Source organism: Uranotaenia lowii, chromosome 3 (genome assembly GCF_029784155.1).
Source record: "Uranotaenia lowii strain MFRU-FL chromosome 3, ASM2978415v1, whole genome shotgun sequence".
NCBI lineage: Eukaryota > Metazoa > Arthropoda > Insecta > Diptera > Culicidae > Uranotaenia > Uranotaenia lowii.
This window is the reverse complement of record NC_073693.1, coordinates 368,047,110-368,063,056: the sequence shown is the minus strand read 5'-3', so window position 1 is coordinate 368,063,056 and position 15,947 is coordinate 368,047,110. Positions and strand designations below refer to the sequence as shown.

The 15,947-nt window shown below is 35.1% G+C and overlaps 1 protein-coding gene across 3 annotated transcripts in view; it reads right to left on the bottom strand.

Annotated features, from left to right (window-relative positions):
• The window catches only part of LOC129751743 (nephrin), a 391,395-nt gene that overhangs the window by 137,452 nt on the left and 237,996 nt on the right, over positions 1-15,947 (bottom strand). For all 3 annotated transcript variants that reach the window (XM_055747424.1, XM_055747426.1, XM_055747425.1), the window contains 2 exons: positions 13,341-13,402; positions 1,804-2,048 (listed from right to left, as the gene is read on the bottom strand). In XM_055747424.1, coding sequence (XP_055603399.1) covers positions 1,804-2,048; positions 13,341-13,402 — 307 coding nt within the window. The remainder of the gene's footprint in view (positions 1-1,803; positions 2,049-13,340; positions 13,403-15,947) is intronic.

Genomic DNA, 15,947 nt, shown 5'->3' with positions numbered 1-15,947 from the left:
TTCATTTTTGTCATTTTTGTCGTTTCATAATTCTTTAGATATTTTTTTGAGTTTTGCATAATTTGGCTTTTTTTTTATTGAAGATACTTACTTGCAATTGTTTTGTTTTGTAAACCAAATCAATAGTTATTAATTTTTTATTTCATTACAAAATTGAATTGCCGTTGTTTTAAAATTTTGAGGAAAATCAAAGTTTGATACTTTAAATCGGCTTCAGTTTAGGTAAATTGCTTAGCAGGATTCTTGATTTCTAAATTTCCGCCATTGATTGCCACCTTTCGCTAATTCCGTCACAACAATCCCAGGTTTCCGGTCAAATTACATTGACAGTTGATTCCCACAAATCCTATAAGCTGGTTTTTTCGCCTTTCTTTCTACCTATTTTTTGTCTTTCCACGGTTGTTGGCAGTTGTAAAGTAAACCGAGCTTAACGAAGGAAATTGGTTTTAACGCAGCAAAAATCCTTTATATCGTCCGTTTCCCCAATTCACCTTCCTTCTAGGGAGCTCCTGTCGATATCGGTGTCCAGGAACATAGGACTTCTTCGAGCCAGCCAGTTTTGCTCGGACTAGGGTAACCTGAAACCACGAGACGGCTAGAAAAGATTACCGTGCAGCAGAAGAATGAATGAGCGAACAGAGGTTAATTGGAGGTGTTTGTTGGTACAACTTTGTGGTGGGATTTTTGTGTGATTTTTCCTTTCCACCCGAAGGTTTTTTACGAGTTTTTCGCTTTTCTTCGCCCAATAGCGACAAGTTGAACGTTTTCCCGTGCTCAGTTTTTTCAGGAGACGTGAGTCATGTTTATGAGACGAAAAATAGATAACATGCACCAATTTATGCATTAATATCTTCAAAATACGTTTGAGGTTTTTATCAATTTTGATTAAAAAGGGTCATAACAGAAAAACTTTTTTATGTTTAAATTATTTCACTCAGTGTGTCCCCTAAAAATAGTCAGGATCGCCTAAATGTTATTACTTTCGAAATTATTCGACCTCTAAGTAGGCCATGACGATCTAATTTCCGTTGCTCACCAAAATCAAACACGCCGTAACGCCACCACACCACTGACTGTCTCAGAATGGAGGCCCATGGTCGATTGACTTTTTCCACGAAGTTGTAATCCGTTTATGGCTCAACTCAACCTTCCGCGGCCAGGGAGCGATCGAATGGAAAATCTAGCCTGGTCCACACTCCATCCGAGAATGACGAAAACTACGGTAAGTAATCGGCTGCCGAGCGCTGTTCTACTTCTTCCAACTTCTTTACGCGTTGCTGTCCCCGGGTGCATAATTCTGAGGTTATTTCCCTCTCCCACTCTTCTTCTTCTAAGCTCGGTTTTAGCGGTCGCTTCGCGGTTATTAGTATTTTACGACACTTTGGCTTTTTGATCGATAAGTGTTATTCGAGGGGGGCTTTCGTTCGACTTTCCTCACGGTAATTCTTCACCAGAAAAGGCTGATACACGATTGGAGGGACGAGGAAAACGCAGGAGGATTTTATCGCTTTAATGTCGGCTAAGTTGGTTTTTAATCCGCTTTGATTGTGACATGGATACCTTCCCGATTTATGGTCTTTCTTTAATGCGTTTTCCAGCCTAGAAGTCAGCGCAGAAGCTGTTTCTCTAACATCCAAGTAGCCTGTCTTTCCATTTTATGGGAAACACGTTATTTCAAACAAGCCGACCGCCTGCTAGGATTTTGTAATCAACTTTATTATGCACCTCGCTTTTTTTTTATTTCGTCCCAACAAACATTGTAATCAAATTGAAAGTTTTTAATAAAAAAAACACCCAACTCACCGAGTTCAAATCGCTGCGGGTCAGTTTCTCCAGGTAGAGGACGTTCTTGACGGTTCCGTCCGGCAGAACCATGAAGGAGTCATCGAGGAGGGCGTGCTCCTTCCACCAGGTTACCTTGGGCGTCGGAATGCCCCCGCTCGAAATGCAGGTCAGATTGATGTCCGTGTGCTCCCGGTATGGACCCACGACGTTGTTCTGGACTTCCGCTCCCTGGTCGTCTAGGATCGTCACCCGGGAGGGAGGAACTGTAAAGAAATATTAAAAGTTTGTTTTTGAAAAAAATTTAACGTAAAAAATACTTTTAAAAAACAAAATGCGCATTTGGATCGAAACATTTTATTTTCGTCATTTGTACAAATTCTTGAATATGAAGGTATATACGGAAAACTATAAATATCAAACGAAAGGGGTTTTTTTTTCATTTCATCAGGATCGATGGATTCACGGAGAAAAGTTCAATTTCTCTCGAAAATTGTGAAATTTTGAAAAAATTATCTTCGGAATGCTGTCGAACTTTGACTTTTTTCGAGGAACTCTTTTCAAAGAATTTATATCAACGAAATAATCAAAGCAAGCTATTTTGCAAAGTCAAGGTGCTTCATTGTTAACACGACATAGCATTTTTTTTAGACATTTTTTTTATTAATTTTTAGATAGATAAGTAAAGAAATATTATTGAAAAAAATCGATATACACATATCAGTAAAATTTGATACTCCCTAAAAATAATTATTTCTTAAACACGCAGTTTATCAAACTTTGCGACGCAAGCAATCTCCAACGACGAAAATATTGAGTGAGCAATGTTTTAAAATAAAAAAACTAATTTAAAATAAAATTAAAGGATAAAAAAAGAACAAGAAGTGATAACTCTAAAAAATACTTTATAATAATTAAAAAGGTTATAAAAAGAAATTGAAAGATGAGAAAAAAAGCATCGAAAAATTACATATTTTTCCTTAAGCCACACTGCAGAAAACCTGTCAAAACTGAAAAATCTAATAAAAATTAACCTCAAAATTGTTGAGATTGTCAAAATTGACAAAATTGTCAAAAATTGTCAAATTGTCAAAATTGTCAAAATTGTCAAAATTGTCAGAATTGTCAAAATTGTCAATATTGTAAAAAATGTCAAAATTGTCAAAATGGAAAAATGCTTCAAAATTACCAAAATTGTCAAAAATGTCAAAAATGTCAAAAATGTCAAAAATGTCTAAAATGTCAAAAATTTAAAAAATATCTAAAATGTCAAAAATGTCAAAATTGTCAAAAATGTCAAAAATTTCAAAAATGTCAAAAATGTCAAAAATGTCAAAAATGTCGAAAATGTCAAAAATGTCAAAAATGACAAAAATGTCAAAAATGACAAAAATGTCAATAATGTCAAAAATGTCAAAAATGTCAAAAATGTCAAAAATGTCAAAAATGTCAAAAATGTCAAAAATGTCAAAAATGTCAAAAATGTCAAAAATGTCAAAAATGTCAAAAATGTCAAAAATGTCAAAAATGTCAAAAATGTCCAAAATGTCAAAAATGTCAAAAATGTCAAAAATGTCAAAAATGTCATAAATGTCAAAAATGACAAAAATGTCAAAAATGTCAAAAATGTCAAAATTGTCAAAAATGTCAAAAATGTCAAAAATGTCAAAAATGTCAAAAATGTCAAAAATGTCAAAAATGTCAAAAATGTCAAAAATGTCAAAAATGTCAAAAATGTCAAAAATGTCAAAAATGTCAAAAATGTCAAAAATGTCAAAAATGTCAAAAATGTCAAAAATGTCAAAAATGTCAAAAATGTCAAAAATTGTCAAAAATGTCAAAAATGTCAAAAATTGTCAAAAATGTCAAAAATGTCAAAAATGTCAAAAATGTCAAAAATGTCAAAAATGTCAAAAATGTCAAAAATGTCAAAAATGTCAAAAATGTCAAAAATGTCAAAAATGTCAAAAATGTAAACAATGTCAAAAATGTCAAAAATGTCAAAAAGTCAAAAATGTCAAAAATGCCAAAAATGTCAGGAATGTCAAAACTATTAAAAATGTCAAAAATGTCAAAGTTGTCGAAATTGCCGAAATTGTCAAAATTGTGAAAAATGTAAAAATTGTCAAAATTGTCAAAATTGTCAAAATTGTCAAAATTGTCAAAATTGTCAAAATTGTCAAAATTGTCAAAATTGTCAAAATTGTAAAAAATATCAAAATTGTCAAAATTGTCAAAATTGTCAAAATTGTCAAATTGTCAAAATTGTCAAAATTGTCAAAATTGTCAAAATTGTCAAAATTGTCAAAATTGTCAAAATTGTCAAAATTGTCAAAATTGTCAAAATTGTCAAAATTGTCAAAATTGTCAAAATTGTCAAAATTGTCAAAATTGTCAAAATTGTCAAAATTGTCAAAATTGTCAAAATTGTCAAAATTGTCAAAATTGTCAAAGATGTCAAAATTGACAAGATTGTTGAAATTGTTTTAAACATTGTCGTAGTAGGCCAACTTCTCGAAATGATAGGAATTTTAAATATGTAATGATTTTTTGCTACCAAAATTCTGCAAAACTTTCAAATCAATTTATTGATATTGGTAAAGTTTCCAAATAAGATATGCTCATTAGTTTATTATTTTTATTGATTCAAGTGTATGAAAACAATCCTTAAAACCTTGTAACGATTAAATCTAGATTCTAGCGACCGCGGCACACCATTAGGTAAATGTTTTTGTTTAATCTGTTGTGAGTGAATCGTTCACGCAAATTGTAATTAAATTAGAGACAATTCGGTTGAAATCTCAGCCTCGGCATCAAATAACAAGCAGTGGAACGACGAAAATAACGCCGTCTTTTGAAGCGCTCGTGCTCTCTCTCGTGTTCCAATATGTACGGTGGCAAGGCAACAGCCACTTTTCCACGATTTCAACAAACAGCCTCTAACCGTTATTTAATTTCCTTCGGTAAGCAAAAGCGCTTCAACGAGCGCAGGGTTTTGCTTTTTCAAATAAACACATTTCGAGATGTATACATACCGATGAAAGCAGAAGCTACGACGACGAATAGGTAGCTACAGGATGTTTTCCGCCACAAAGAGACCGGCCAGCAGCCGACGAACGGAACGACTCAGAGACCAGAGTGAATAAAACCAACGGAGATCGGCAGGCTTGTCCAGGAACGGCCGCTCTTAGAAAATAACCAAGTCAAGTATAGAGGCCACCGCTTTCGCTGCCTCACGGTCCCGGTTCAAATAAACAAGATGGCAACATTTCCTGCCCAAACGATACACCACCTGTGATACGGTATTGAGAGTTGTGAGGCAATTTGGATAGAACTTACCTCGAAAACAACATCCGCACAAAGAAAGGTCTTTTGAAATTGCGGCTGTTCCGAACACAACTTTTTCACTGAAAGAGCAATACCGGGAAAATTCGACGGAGCAGCACATCACTCGAATCGAAAATATCACCGGAAGCTTTCATCAGCAATACCACAACAACCGCAACAACTGAGAACGAACGACTTTTGTAGTAGGTAGCTCTAAGGTTAGAATCGATGTAAATTTCCTTCTTATTCCGCCGGCTCCTTATGCCTACAAGCAAGAAGACCTTGAGTGGAACTCAGATGTACCGATCCGAGAATGGCTGCCAGTAGCAACAATAGCTACAACACTTGAACAGGAACGAGGCGTTTGCCAATCCAATTTCCGTCACCGGTTTCCATTTTCTTTCAAGCAACAACCGATAAGCATCCATCATCGGAAGCTTTTCTTTCCTTATTTCGTCTATGTTTTGTTGATATAGGCACAGAAACGTACAAATCTTAGTAGGCATATCAAGTCCGTGGGTTGCTTGAATAGATTCTTCATGTTGAGGCATCAGCAACGAAGCAGGTTTTTTTCGCTGCTGTTATTTTCAGTTTTGTTATTATTGTTGTGGTCGCCGGATGCTCCTCCAAATCTGACGTTTCTCGACACCATCTATGCAAGCCTACTCGGATGAACTAGCGAGAGTCAAAAAGGAAACTGCAGGAAACCGCAGGCGGAAATCTGGGCTTGTTGCTTTTTTGTGAGTGTTCAATTCAGCTCCGTCAGAATAGACATGTAACTGAAGCAAGGATGAAAATGTCTTCTGCTGGTATAATGCATCTTTAAGTTTGACAATTTTGGCCATTTTGACAATTTTGACAATTTTGACAATTTTGACAATTTTGACAATTTTGACAATTTTGACAATTTTGACGATTTATTAAGAATACCCGAGAAATTACAAATTGACAAAAAGTTTGAAAAAAAACGACTACTTTTGAAAACTCGTCGAAAATTCGGTGTTTGTTATTTTGACCATCTAAAAATGCGAAATTGTGCTAACATTTGCCGACTTTTCAATCATTCTTTCAAAATATATCTGGTGTGACTTAAACAATTTTGACGGTTAATTGATTGATATGGTTTTAAACCACTTTTCTACATTTTTATGGTCATGATTTTTTTCATTAGTTAATACCCTCATGTGCAACGTTTAGCTTTCTTAGACATTTAATGATTTTTTTTAGCATTCCGTAGCTGATCTACAGTATTTTTTTCCGAAGCATGTTTCGTCGATTTTTTTTTCTTAGACTCTGAATAACAGAAAACTGAAGTGTTATAGGTGAATAATGTCTGAAAAACATATTTGAGTTACACACAGTTTCCAGAACTATAAATTTTGTATAAATTGGTTGGAAAATATTGAAAACGGAGGTTTCAGTGGTGAAATAGGGTTTTCTTTATTAGGTTTGTTCGTTAAGTCCTTAAACAACTACCCATTACACTAGTGATAGCTATTTGTCACTTTTCACTTCTCATATTCCTTAACGTGGAAAGTATCATTTCTCAATGAGTACTTTGTTACTCTTACCCAGAATATCTGGCAACACTGTTATGTTACCACGAACCCACTTTGACTAGTCTCGCCTAACCGTGTGATGATGTAAACATTTGTACCGCGTTAATCACATCGCTTGTCATCAGCAATCATTGATCTATTCTTGTCGATTGGGAATTGAACATAGCAAGAGGAATAAAAAAAACAATGTTTTTGTTTTGCTCGTAACAGCAGGAATCGGTTGCTACGCTACTGTTCCGGATGTCGTTAGGAAACTTTAAGTTTCAACAGAAAACAAGAGAGATTTAGCGATTTCGAGCGAGGAGAGTCAAATTGACCTTCAAAATCTGACAAGGGAGTTTCTTCCTGGGCTTTCAGAGTGCCTCCATATAAAAAGTAATGATGCAAAATTAAAGATTTCAAGGCTCCATTGAAGTTACCCGAAGAAATTGTATTATTTGGATGTACCTGATAAAATTACAAGCCGGCAAACTTTCAATATTGTCATATTGACACTCATAATAAACATGTATTTTGTTGAGCTTCCAACATTTATGGTTTACCAATTTCAATCGAAGCTGAATTCCAAGAACAAGAAAATAATTTTGAATCTATGAATAAAAAACCTAAAGAAATATCCAATCCTTCATCTGAGTTTTTTTTACATTTCGTTTATTTGAAACGGCTCGTACCGTAGGTTTTAAAGAGCCAATGTCTGATTTGTGTAATTACAATCCTTCATCTGAGTTATATTTTTAGATTTTTCGCAGAATTTCACAATTTTTTCAAATGAATGTCCGCGTTTGAATTCGCATTTGAATTTGACAGTTGCTCTAAAAAAGCGAGTTCATCTAGTTATCATTTGGCGATTTCCAACATAATTGAAAAAAAAATAAACTACTTTGAAAAAGTACAATTAATCAACAAAAGTGGTATGCAGAGTCTTTAAATGAATTATTCTCGTCTCAATGAAAATATATTCAAAATTTTAGGGCTCAATTGATGGATCTGAAAAACATGAAAAACGCATTTTGGCATGCCAAGAAAGGGATCATGTCAAAATAGGGCTCACTCACCCTAGCTAGCAAATGGAAGTGATTTTAGCAAACTTCTGGATCGAAACACAATTCGCAAAAAAAAAAAACTGTTTATGGCTTCATCTGCAAAACTACTTAAAATTTTAGATAAATTCGAAATTGTCCGATTATGATGTTTGTTCTGTATGTATGTATGTATGTATGAGAACCCACCAGTGGCTGATAGGTCTTTCGACCCGAGGCGGTACGGGAAGTCTCAATCGCACATTCAAAAATTGTTCTTTCTTAACTCATCAACAATAATTGCAGCACAACCAAGGGGTCCGTTACCACTGCACAGTGGTGCAGAACATCAATCTAGCTGTACGAAATTAATAGCGCCCAGGGATGAAGAGATAAACATTCGGTGTCTTCAGCAACATTGTTCAGTTTTACATGGAGCATATTCTAATATCAAAATTTTTGCCGAGGGGTCCACCAATAGCGAGATAAAAATGCTAACTTTTTTGTTTTTCAAATTAGGGCTTTGATGTCTTCGACAAAGTTGTTTATCTGATCAAAATACATAAGTTTGTTGAATATGTCAAAGTCCTATCACATCACCCTCAGAAGTTACAGTCAAAGTAAAAAAAATCTCATGAAAAAACAGTTTTTTGAACCTGACGCGTTGTAGGTTGGATAAAATGGTTCGCTGTCTTTGAAACAAAGTTGTAACAAGCCACGATCTACAGTTGCCTCATACATTATGATGGGTTTAAAAGTTGCTGAAGCTCTATAGAAAGCATTTAGTGTATTTTATTGGCAATTTTGGAAGGCTCATCCATCGAAAAGTGCACATTTTCGCAATACCCCCTTTTTTGTAACTATTTTTGATTATAAGCGGAACCATTTCCATTTGAAATTAGCGGGGAAATCGGTGGAACTAGTAGAGATTTGAATGATTGAAAATACACTTTTTGTATAAAAATTACCTATTTTACTTATAGAAAAACCGTTGAAAACATTCAATTTATTAATAACCTGTTGCAGTTTTCCTTTATATAGTTTGATTAAATAAAAGACGTTTAAATTCGATTTTTCAAATCATTTAAACTCAAAAAAAAATCATGGAACTAATCTGTTAAATTTGATACAAGCAGTTATATTGTACTGGCAAAACCGGATCTATTATTCATTTATATGATATCAAATACTTATTTAGTGCTCTACCAAATTTAACAGATTAGTTCCATTAATGTTTTTGGAGTTTAAATTATTAAAAAAAAAGAATTTTAATGTCTTTTAATAAAACAAACTATATAAAGGAAAAATGCAACAGGTTATTAATATATTAAATGTTTTCAATGGTTTTTCTATAGGTAAAATAGGTAATTTTTATATAAAAAGTGTATTTTCAATCATTCAAATCTCTACTAGTTCCACCGATTTCCCCGCTAATTTCAAATGGAAATGGTTCCGCTTATAATCAAAAATAGTTACAAAAAAGGGGGTATTGCGAAAATGTGCACTTTTCGATGGATGAGCCTTCCAAAATTGCCAATAAAATACACAAAATGCTTTCTATAGAGCTTCAGCAACTTTTAAACCCATCATAATGTATGAGACAACTGTAGATCGTGGCTTGTTACAACTTTGTTTCAAAGACAGCGAACCATTTTATCCAACCTACAACGCGTCAGGTTCAAAAAACTGTTTTTTCATGAGATTTTTTTTACTTTGACTGTAACTTCTGAGGGTGATGTGATAGGACTTTGACATATTCAACAAACTTATGTATTTTGATCAGATAAACAACTTTGTCGAAGACATCAAAGCCCTAATTTGAAAAACAAAAAAGTTAGCATTTTTATCTCGCTATTGGTGGAACCCTCGGCAAAAATTTTGATATTAGAATATGCTCCATGTAAAACTGAACAATGTTGCTGAAGACACCAAATGTCTATCTCTTCATCCCTGGGCGCTATTAATTTCGTACAGCTAGATTGATGTTTTGCACCACTGTGCACTGGCTTGGGACAGGTTGGACTCATCTCACTCCCTTCAAACTGTTTAAAACAAATGAAGAATCCTGAAAAGGTACCTAAGTACCCTACCCATAATTGTAAATTTGACGAGATACTCCGGCTGGCTTGAACCCACAATCCATTGTATATCAGTCTTCCGATCGTTTAATGTCCTGCCCATTCCCCCCACTAAACCCCACAATAGAGTTAAGCTATTTCAATATATACTGAATAAAAATATTGTTTCATATCTTACCTTATTACCACCTGCAATTCCATTTCATAATAGTTATTTTCCCTGTTTTGAAAGGAACTCGAGCATCTTTTTATATAATAAAAAAATTAAGCCAAATTAAGTATATTATCGCAATTCTTTTGTCTTTTGAAATTAATAAACATAGTCGAAAAAATAAAACATTTTTATCATTTCACCAAAGCTTTCTAAATCTAAATTGCATAAATTTGAGAAGCAGCAAACTGTTATGGTCGCAGCAAGCTTAGCATTGATAGATTGCCCTATGGCAAAAAACTTCCCAAACCGGCGATCGCTAGCATTTTTTACATTTGTTTACAATTTTGAATCTTTATGGATTTTTCTTATCAATTTCATACACGATATGATATATTTCACAACAGAATTTGTGCTTTACACTTTACACAGATTCATTTCAAGACGGAATTGCAGGTGGTAATAAAAATAATAATGCAAGGAAGGAGCTCACCAATTTATCAGTAGCAAAATCCGCTTTGGCTGGCAAACATTCTCATAAGGTAATCTTCCCACTATTTGAATCAAATCGAATGGAGTTCTGATAGAAATTTTTTCACCAAACAACCTGTGTTCTTCTTCCAATGGATGTTGCAAGCACTAACGTTTGTTTTTAGCCTTCAAATGACCAATGTATCGCACTTTTACATTTCGTTCAAGAACCCGATGTTCAAATTTATGAATGATTCTTTGAAAACAACGCTTTTATCATAACATCCCTTATATTCAACTTTTCAACATATGATATCACTAACTTATCAACATCAATTTATTGGATTTTTATAATAAAAGAACTTGAAATTCTTCGATTTTTTGGAAAATATTTGCAACAAGAAAAAAAAAACGCGTGCCGACGGTTCAGCACACGCCTACTCTTTTTTTGGTCCTATAATGAAGTTTGTTCTTAACAAAATAACTCGATTTACAGTAAAAATTACTTTTAAAGCTCCATGCAGCTGGATTTGCATTCTTTGGTCGGTTGAAAGTCTTCTGCACCATGTTGACTTATTTTTATTCGTTCAACTATTCAATGCATGCTCTAAAGTGATATGAACCCAAAAAAGTTACTTTTTGATCCAAGAACATAAACTCTTCCAAAGCATCGGAACTGCTATGCTGTTTTGAAGCATTCACGCAGTCGTATCGCAAAAAGTTTGATTTTGAGGAAGAAATGACAAAAAAGTAGGTTTCTGTATAAAATAAACTGCTTTCATATGTTTGGCAAAATCTGTTGGGTATAATTGGGCCTATTGCCTGAAGGTAAAGGAAGAAGCAGACCGTCGCAATAAAAGAGTAGAAAAGGGATTGAAATAGAGATCTATCTATCTTTAAAAAATAATTACCAAAACGGTTTCATATGGAGTCGAAACGTTGAATTTAGTTAGTTTAGCGCAGGGGTTTTCAGATCGTGCTCCGCGAAGCTTTTGGAAGTGCTCCGCGACGTACGCAACAAAAATCATAAAACAACTTTAAAGAACTCTGATATTTTTTCATCGTTTCTTTTTTATCGAAACATGAGAAAAAAACCACAGGGCATATAGTATGAACCAATAAATTTTGTTTACTTTGTTTTTACTGGCGGCTGAATCCCTCCAGGAATGTTGTCAAAGAATGGTGGATTGTCAAAATTCACTGCTTTGATCGAACAACGTTGTGTTGCAGGACTGAGTGTGCAAAACACTCAATGAAATCAAAAAGCTGTTCTTGCGCCGTACTTGGCGAGCTACCGATTCGAAAAGCTGGAGAAGTGACACGGAGACAACACGGTTTTTCGGCGAATTTTGACATGGCTGAAGATGTTGAAAGCGATTGAGAACTTCAAAATTCAACATTCAGCTTGACGAATCCACAGATGTAGCAGGACTGGCAATTCTGATGATACATATATGTTCGCTATCAAGGTTCTGAATGTTTTGAAGAAGATTTGTTCCTTTGCAAACCATCGCCAACTTCCACGTTTGGGGCCAAAATTTTCATGCTAAATAATTGATGATTATGTTACGGACAACAATATTCCATGGGAAAATTGCATTAATGTATGTATGGACGGTGCGAAAGCTAAAGCTATAGTTGGAAATACTGCTGGAGTCGTTGCCAAAATCAAAGAATAGACCAAAAGTTGCGGTAGTAGTCATTACATCCTTCATCGACATGCACTCGCTAAGAAGAAACTATCATCATCTTTGAAGGAAGTCTTGGACGAAAGCATAAAAATAATCAACTCAAAAATTCAGGGTTATTCAAGGCGTTGTGCGAAGAGTTGGTTAGCAAACACTCCACGCTACTACTTCATACCGAAGATCGCTGGTTATCTCGTGGAAAAACGTTGTCTCGCCTGTTTGAATTGAGAATGGCTTCAGTCTTTCAATGCAAGGTAAAGGAATAACAATCTTCGATTAAAACGGCAAAATCATGACTATCAAGAGAAAAATCAAATTTTGGGCAGAATCGCTCAAAAAGCGCAACCTGGACAGCTTTCCAAATTTAAGAAGCATTCAATCAAAAATAACTTTGAAGTTATTATCCGAAAACTTCCAAGAATCATAACAATCACAACACTTTTCGTTGATTATTTTATTTTTGTATTCCTTGGTGTAAACTTAAACTAACAGGCTCACGTCAAGTCATTTACAATTACAATGTTTTGTAGCAGGATTTGTTGAACAGCTTCCAGCTAAATTCCCCGAAAAATATCATAAAATAATAAAAAGATCGAAGACTTAAAATGCGTGGAACGGCCTATTTTTATGTCAAAGAAACCAGAATCATAAACATCGCAAGAATATGAATGCTTGATCGATATGACATCGGATTCAAAGCTTCAGGAAAGATTCGTATCCAAAAAGTCGTTGGAGGAGTATTAGTGTCAACTGAAAAAAAATTTAAATTTTGTCCGATAAAGCATAACTTATTCTTATGCCCTTTTTCCACAACTTATCTATGTGAGTCTGGATTTTCCACATATATCGCAAAGAGACAAAATACCGATCCCGAATAAACGCGGAACCAGACGTCAGGCTACAACTGACACAAATTTAACCAAATTTGTTACAGCTTGAAAATCGAAGAAAGCTTTTTTGTTTTATTGAAATCATAAATTTTTGGTGACACATATTTTGTTAATAAAAACAAGACAATTCAAAGAGTAGTCATTCATTACTGATTTTATTGACTACGATGACAAGACACATCTTATTTAAACGATAAATACTATCAAGTTTTCAAAACTCGGGTTTTTAATTCTTTCAAAAATGTAGGTGCTCCGCCAAATTTTTGGTTTTAAAAAGCGCTCCGCCGAGCAAATAATCTGAAAACCCCTGGTTTAGCGGATATAAATTAATTTGCTTGTTTTAGCAACTCTGAATCCATTTAAGAAATTACTTACCCAAAACATCCATATCTATTCTACAGTTTTTTGTTGGTGACTTCAGGAAGTCCACTCGACATCTGAAAAGATAGAAGTGAGAAAAATTGCGCATTAAATTTAACGTTCAACCGTCATGAATAAAAGTGCAAATTTTCACTATTGAGTACACGATTTAAAATAAAAATATGTTCAAAATATGTCAGTTAAATAAATTCAATCTATAGAAATGTATCAAACTAATTCCAGGTCAAGGTAAATGGATCATAAAGCTGCTGTTCCTTTATCAATTGGCGATAAATTTTTCTTGCTCCCAAGTAAGAGAGATCCCTGAGACTTCGATTGTTCCAGAGGGCACAGGAAGGAAGTTATGCAAACAAAATCTGGCCAAGAATTACTACCATGTATTGTAAGTTAGTTGTGTGTAAGCCAGGACACCCGAGATACAAAGATTGCCCTTTAACTTTTGCACCCCACTCACTTGGGTTTTCTCTTGATATTTTTTTGTCTCGAAGGTGGTACTTTCTGATGCAGCAGCTTCCGACCCCGAAAAACCTTTGACTGTAACCCGGCAGCTGGAGGACAGAAAGGGTAGGACAGGGCAAAAGTTTGCTCGACCTCTTCCTAAGGGTTCATTCAGATCGGGTTATTTTCTGTAAGGGGCTGCTGCCTGACCAAATCCGGCGACCGAGCTACGGTTGGTTTAGGTTGAAGAATATAAAACATTATCTAGATACACTCTTAAGTTGTGTGGTTGTGTCACAACTGGATTATGTCTGTGTTTGAATTTATGAATGTTATTAATTCTGAGAAATCTCCAATTTATTACGAGTGTTTTCAATTGTGGGCTTCATTTGGCTTAGAGACTCTTGGTTGCGTTTAGAAATTTGGGTGTACCTTCTGAGTTCGATACATCCACTATCGCTTCTAAGCTAAATGCTTTTTCAAATCTTTTGGCCCGAGTGAAAAAAGATACAGAAAAATACACTAGTAGGAAGTGCCTTCTTTCTCTATATCGCTTGATAGAGCTTAGTGGAAGCTTTTCCTCACGTTTAGCCATCATCCTCTTTGCTGCAGGGGCTCTAAATTGAATATTTATGGAGCGTACACACATAGTAGGCTGCCAGACACAGTGGATTTACGGGCTTCTACTTTTTGGTCCTTTTTCAGTAACACAATATAGTAGGAAGTGTATACGGACACACGCACATAATCACAAACAATAACACTCTAGAGAGAGAAAGATAGAGACAGGGGCCTACTTCGATGGTTATCCGGAATGACTTTTCCTCATATGGCTTATGGCGCTCTGCCTCTGCTCAGTTTTTGACCCGAGATGCTATCACATACATAAACGCATGGCCTGCTTCCTCCTGGGCTTAGGAAAATGGAAATCAATTTACTCATGCATGAAATGTCGCTTGCTTTGATTGTTTACTGGTGCAAGGAAAAATTGAGCATAAACAAATGAGCATGTGTGGGAAATTTGTAGCTTGTTACAATGGGTGGGGGCGTTGGACAGATGCAATGGATCCTGAAGACTGATAAATCGGTCTTTCGTCCTGCTAACAAATATCTGAGCTGTCCTAACGTAAGTCCCCAAAAGTGCCTGAAGCCCGCTTTAAAATTGACCAGAAGCTTCCTTCCTTCCACCGAAAATTCCAGTTCCCAGGATCCGTGTCGATTGTCACCCATCCTCGATTTTGCTCCTGCTGCTGTAAACTGGATGCTTTTAACCCAACACCTACCTCCCACACGAGAAATTCTAGCAGAAACCATAAAACCGCATCATAATATGGTCGTCAAAAGCCACACGTGATTTCACCTTCAGCTCCAATGAACTTTCTGCTGAGCTGTGACATTTGCATGCACAAGTGGTTACGCAATGAAAATGTGTTGTTGTTGTTTCCATCATGGAAACATCTCTTTTTTTTGCTGTACTTCGGTTCGGCTTTTGGGTTTAAAAATAACGAACAAACACAAAATCCTTTGCCACTTTGCGGGTGCTTGTGTCTTGGATGAGATGCATGAATGATGTAATTCGTTCTGATTGGGATTATTGCAAAAATGAGGTTTCTATCAGGTAGGTACAATGATACGAGTTTAATTTAGCATCACACGTTGAAGTTTTCTAGCCTTCTCTTGGTATATTGAAAGGAGATTAAAGTCACTAAGCTAAAGCTGATTAAAATATTTGCTTCGCCAACTTAAAAAAAAATATGACGAATTTTATTTTTTTAAGACAATAAGAGTGTATTTCTGATAAGCACTAAAATCAAATTTGTGGAATATTTAATGTTTTTTTTAATCTTAAGTCAGTTTTGGCTATTGACTTAGCAATCAAGTTGACTCTGTTTTAAATTGGAAATTATTCTGTTAAGTTTTAAATTTATAAAAGTCTCACTCTGTAGCAATAATTCCGCTAGTAATATTTCAGAGTACACAATTTTTTTACTCATTCTGATTTGAGGATCTTATTTTTGAGATAATGTATGTTTCATCTGCAAGTACCTTGAGATAATTCCTCCTTGTTTTGAAAGCTGATAATTCCGTCCACCTTATTCTGCGCCACGCGTGAGGTGACGATAGTCGAGTCACCCTAGTCACCCAATTTCAGTAGTCGCTTTA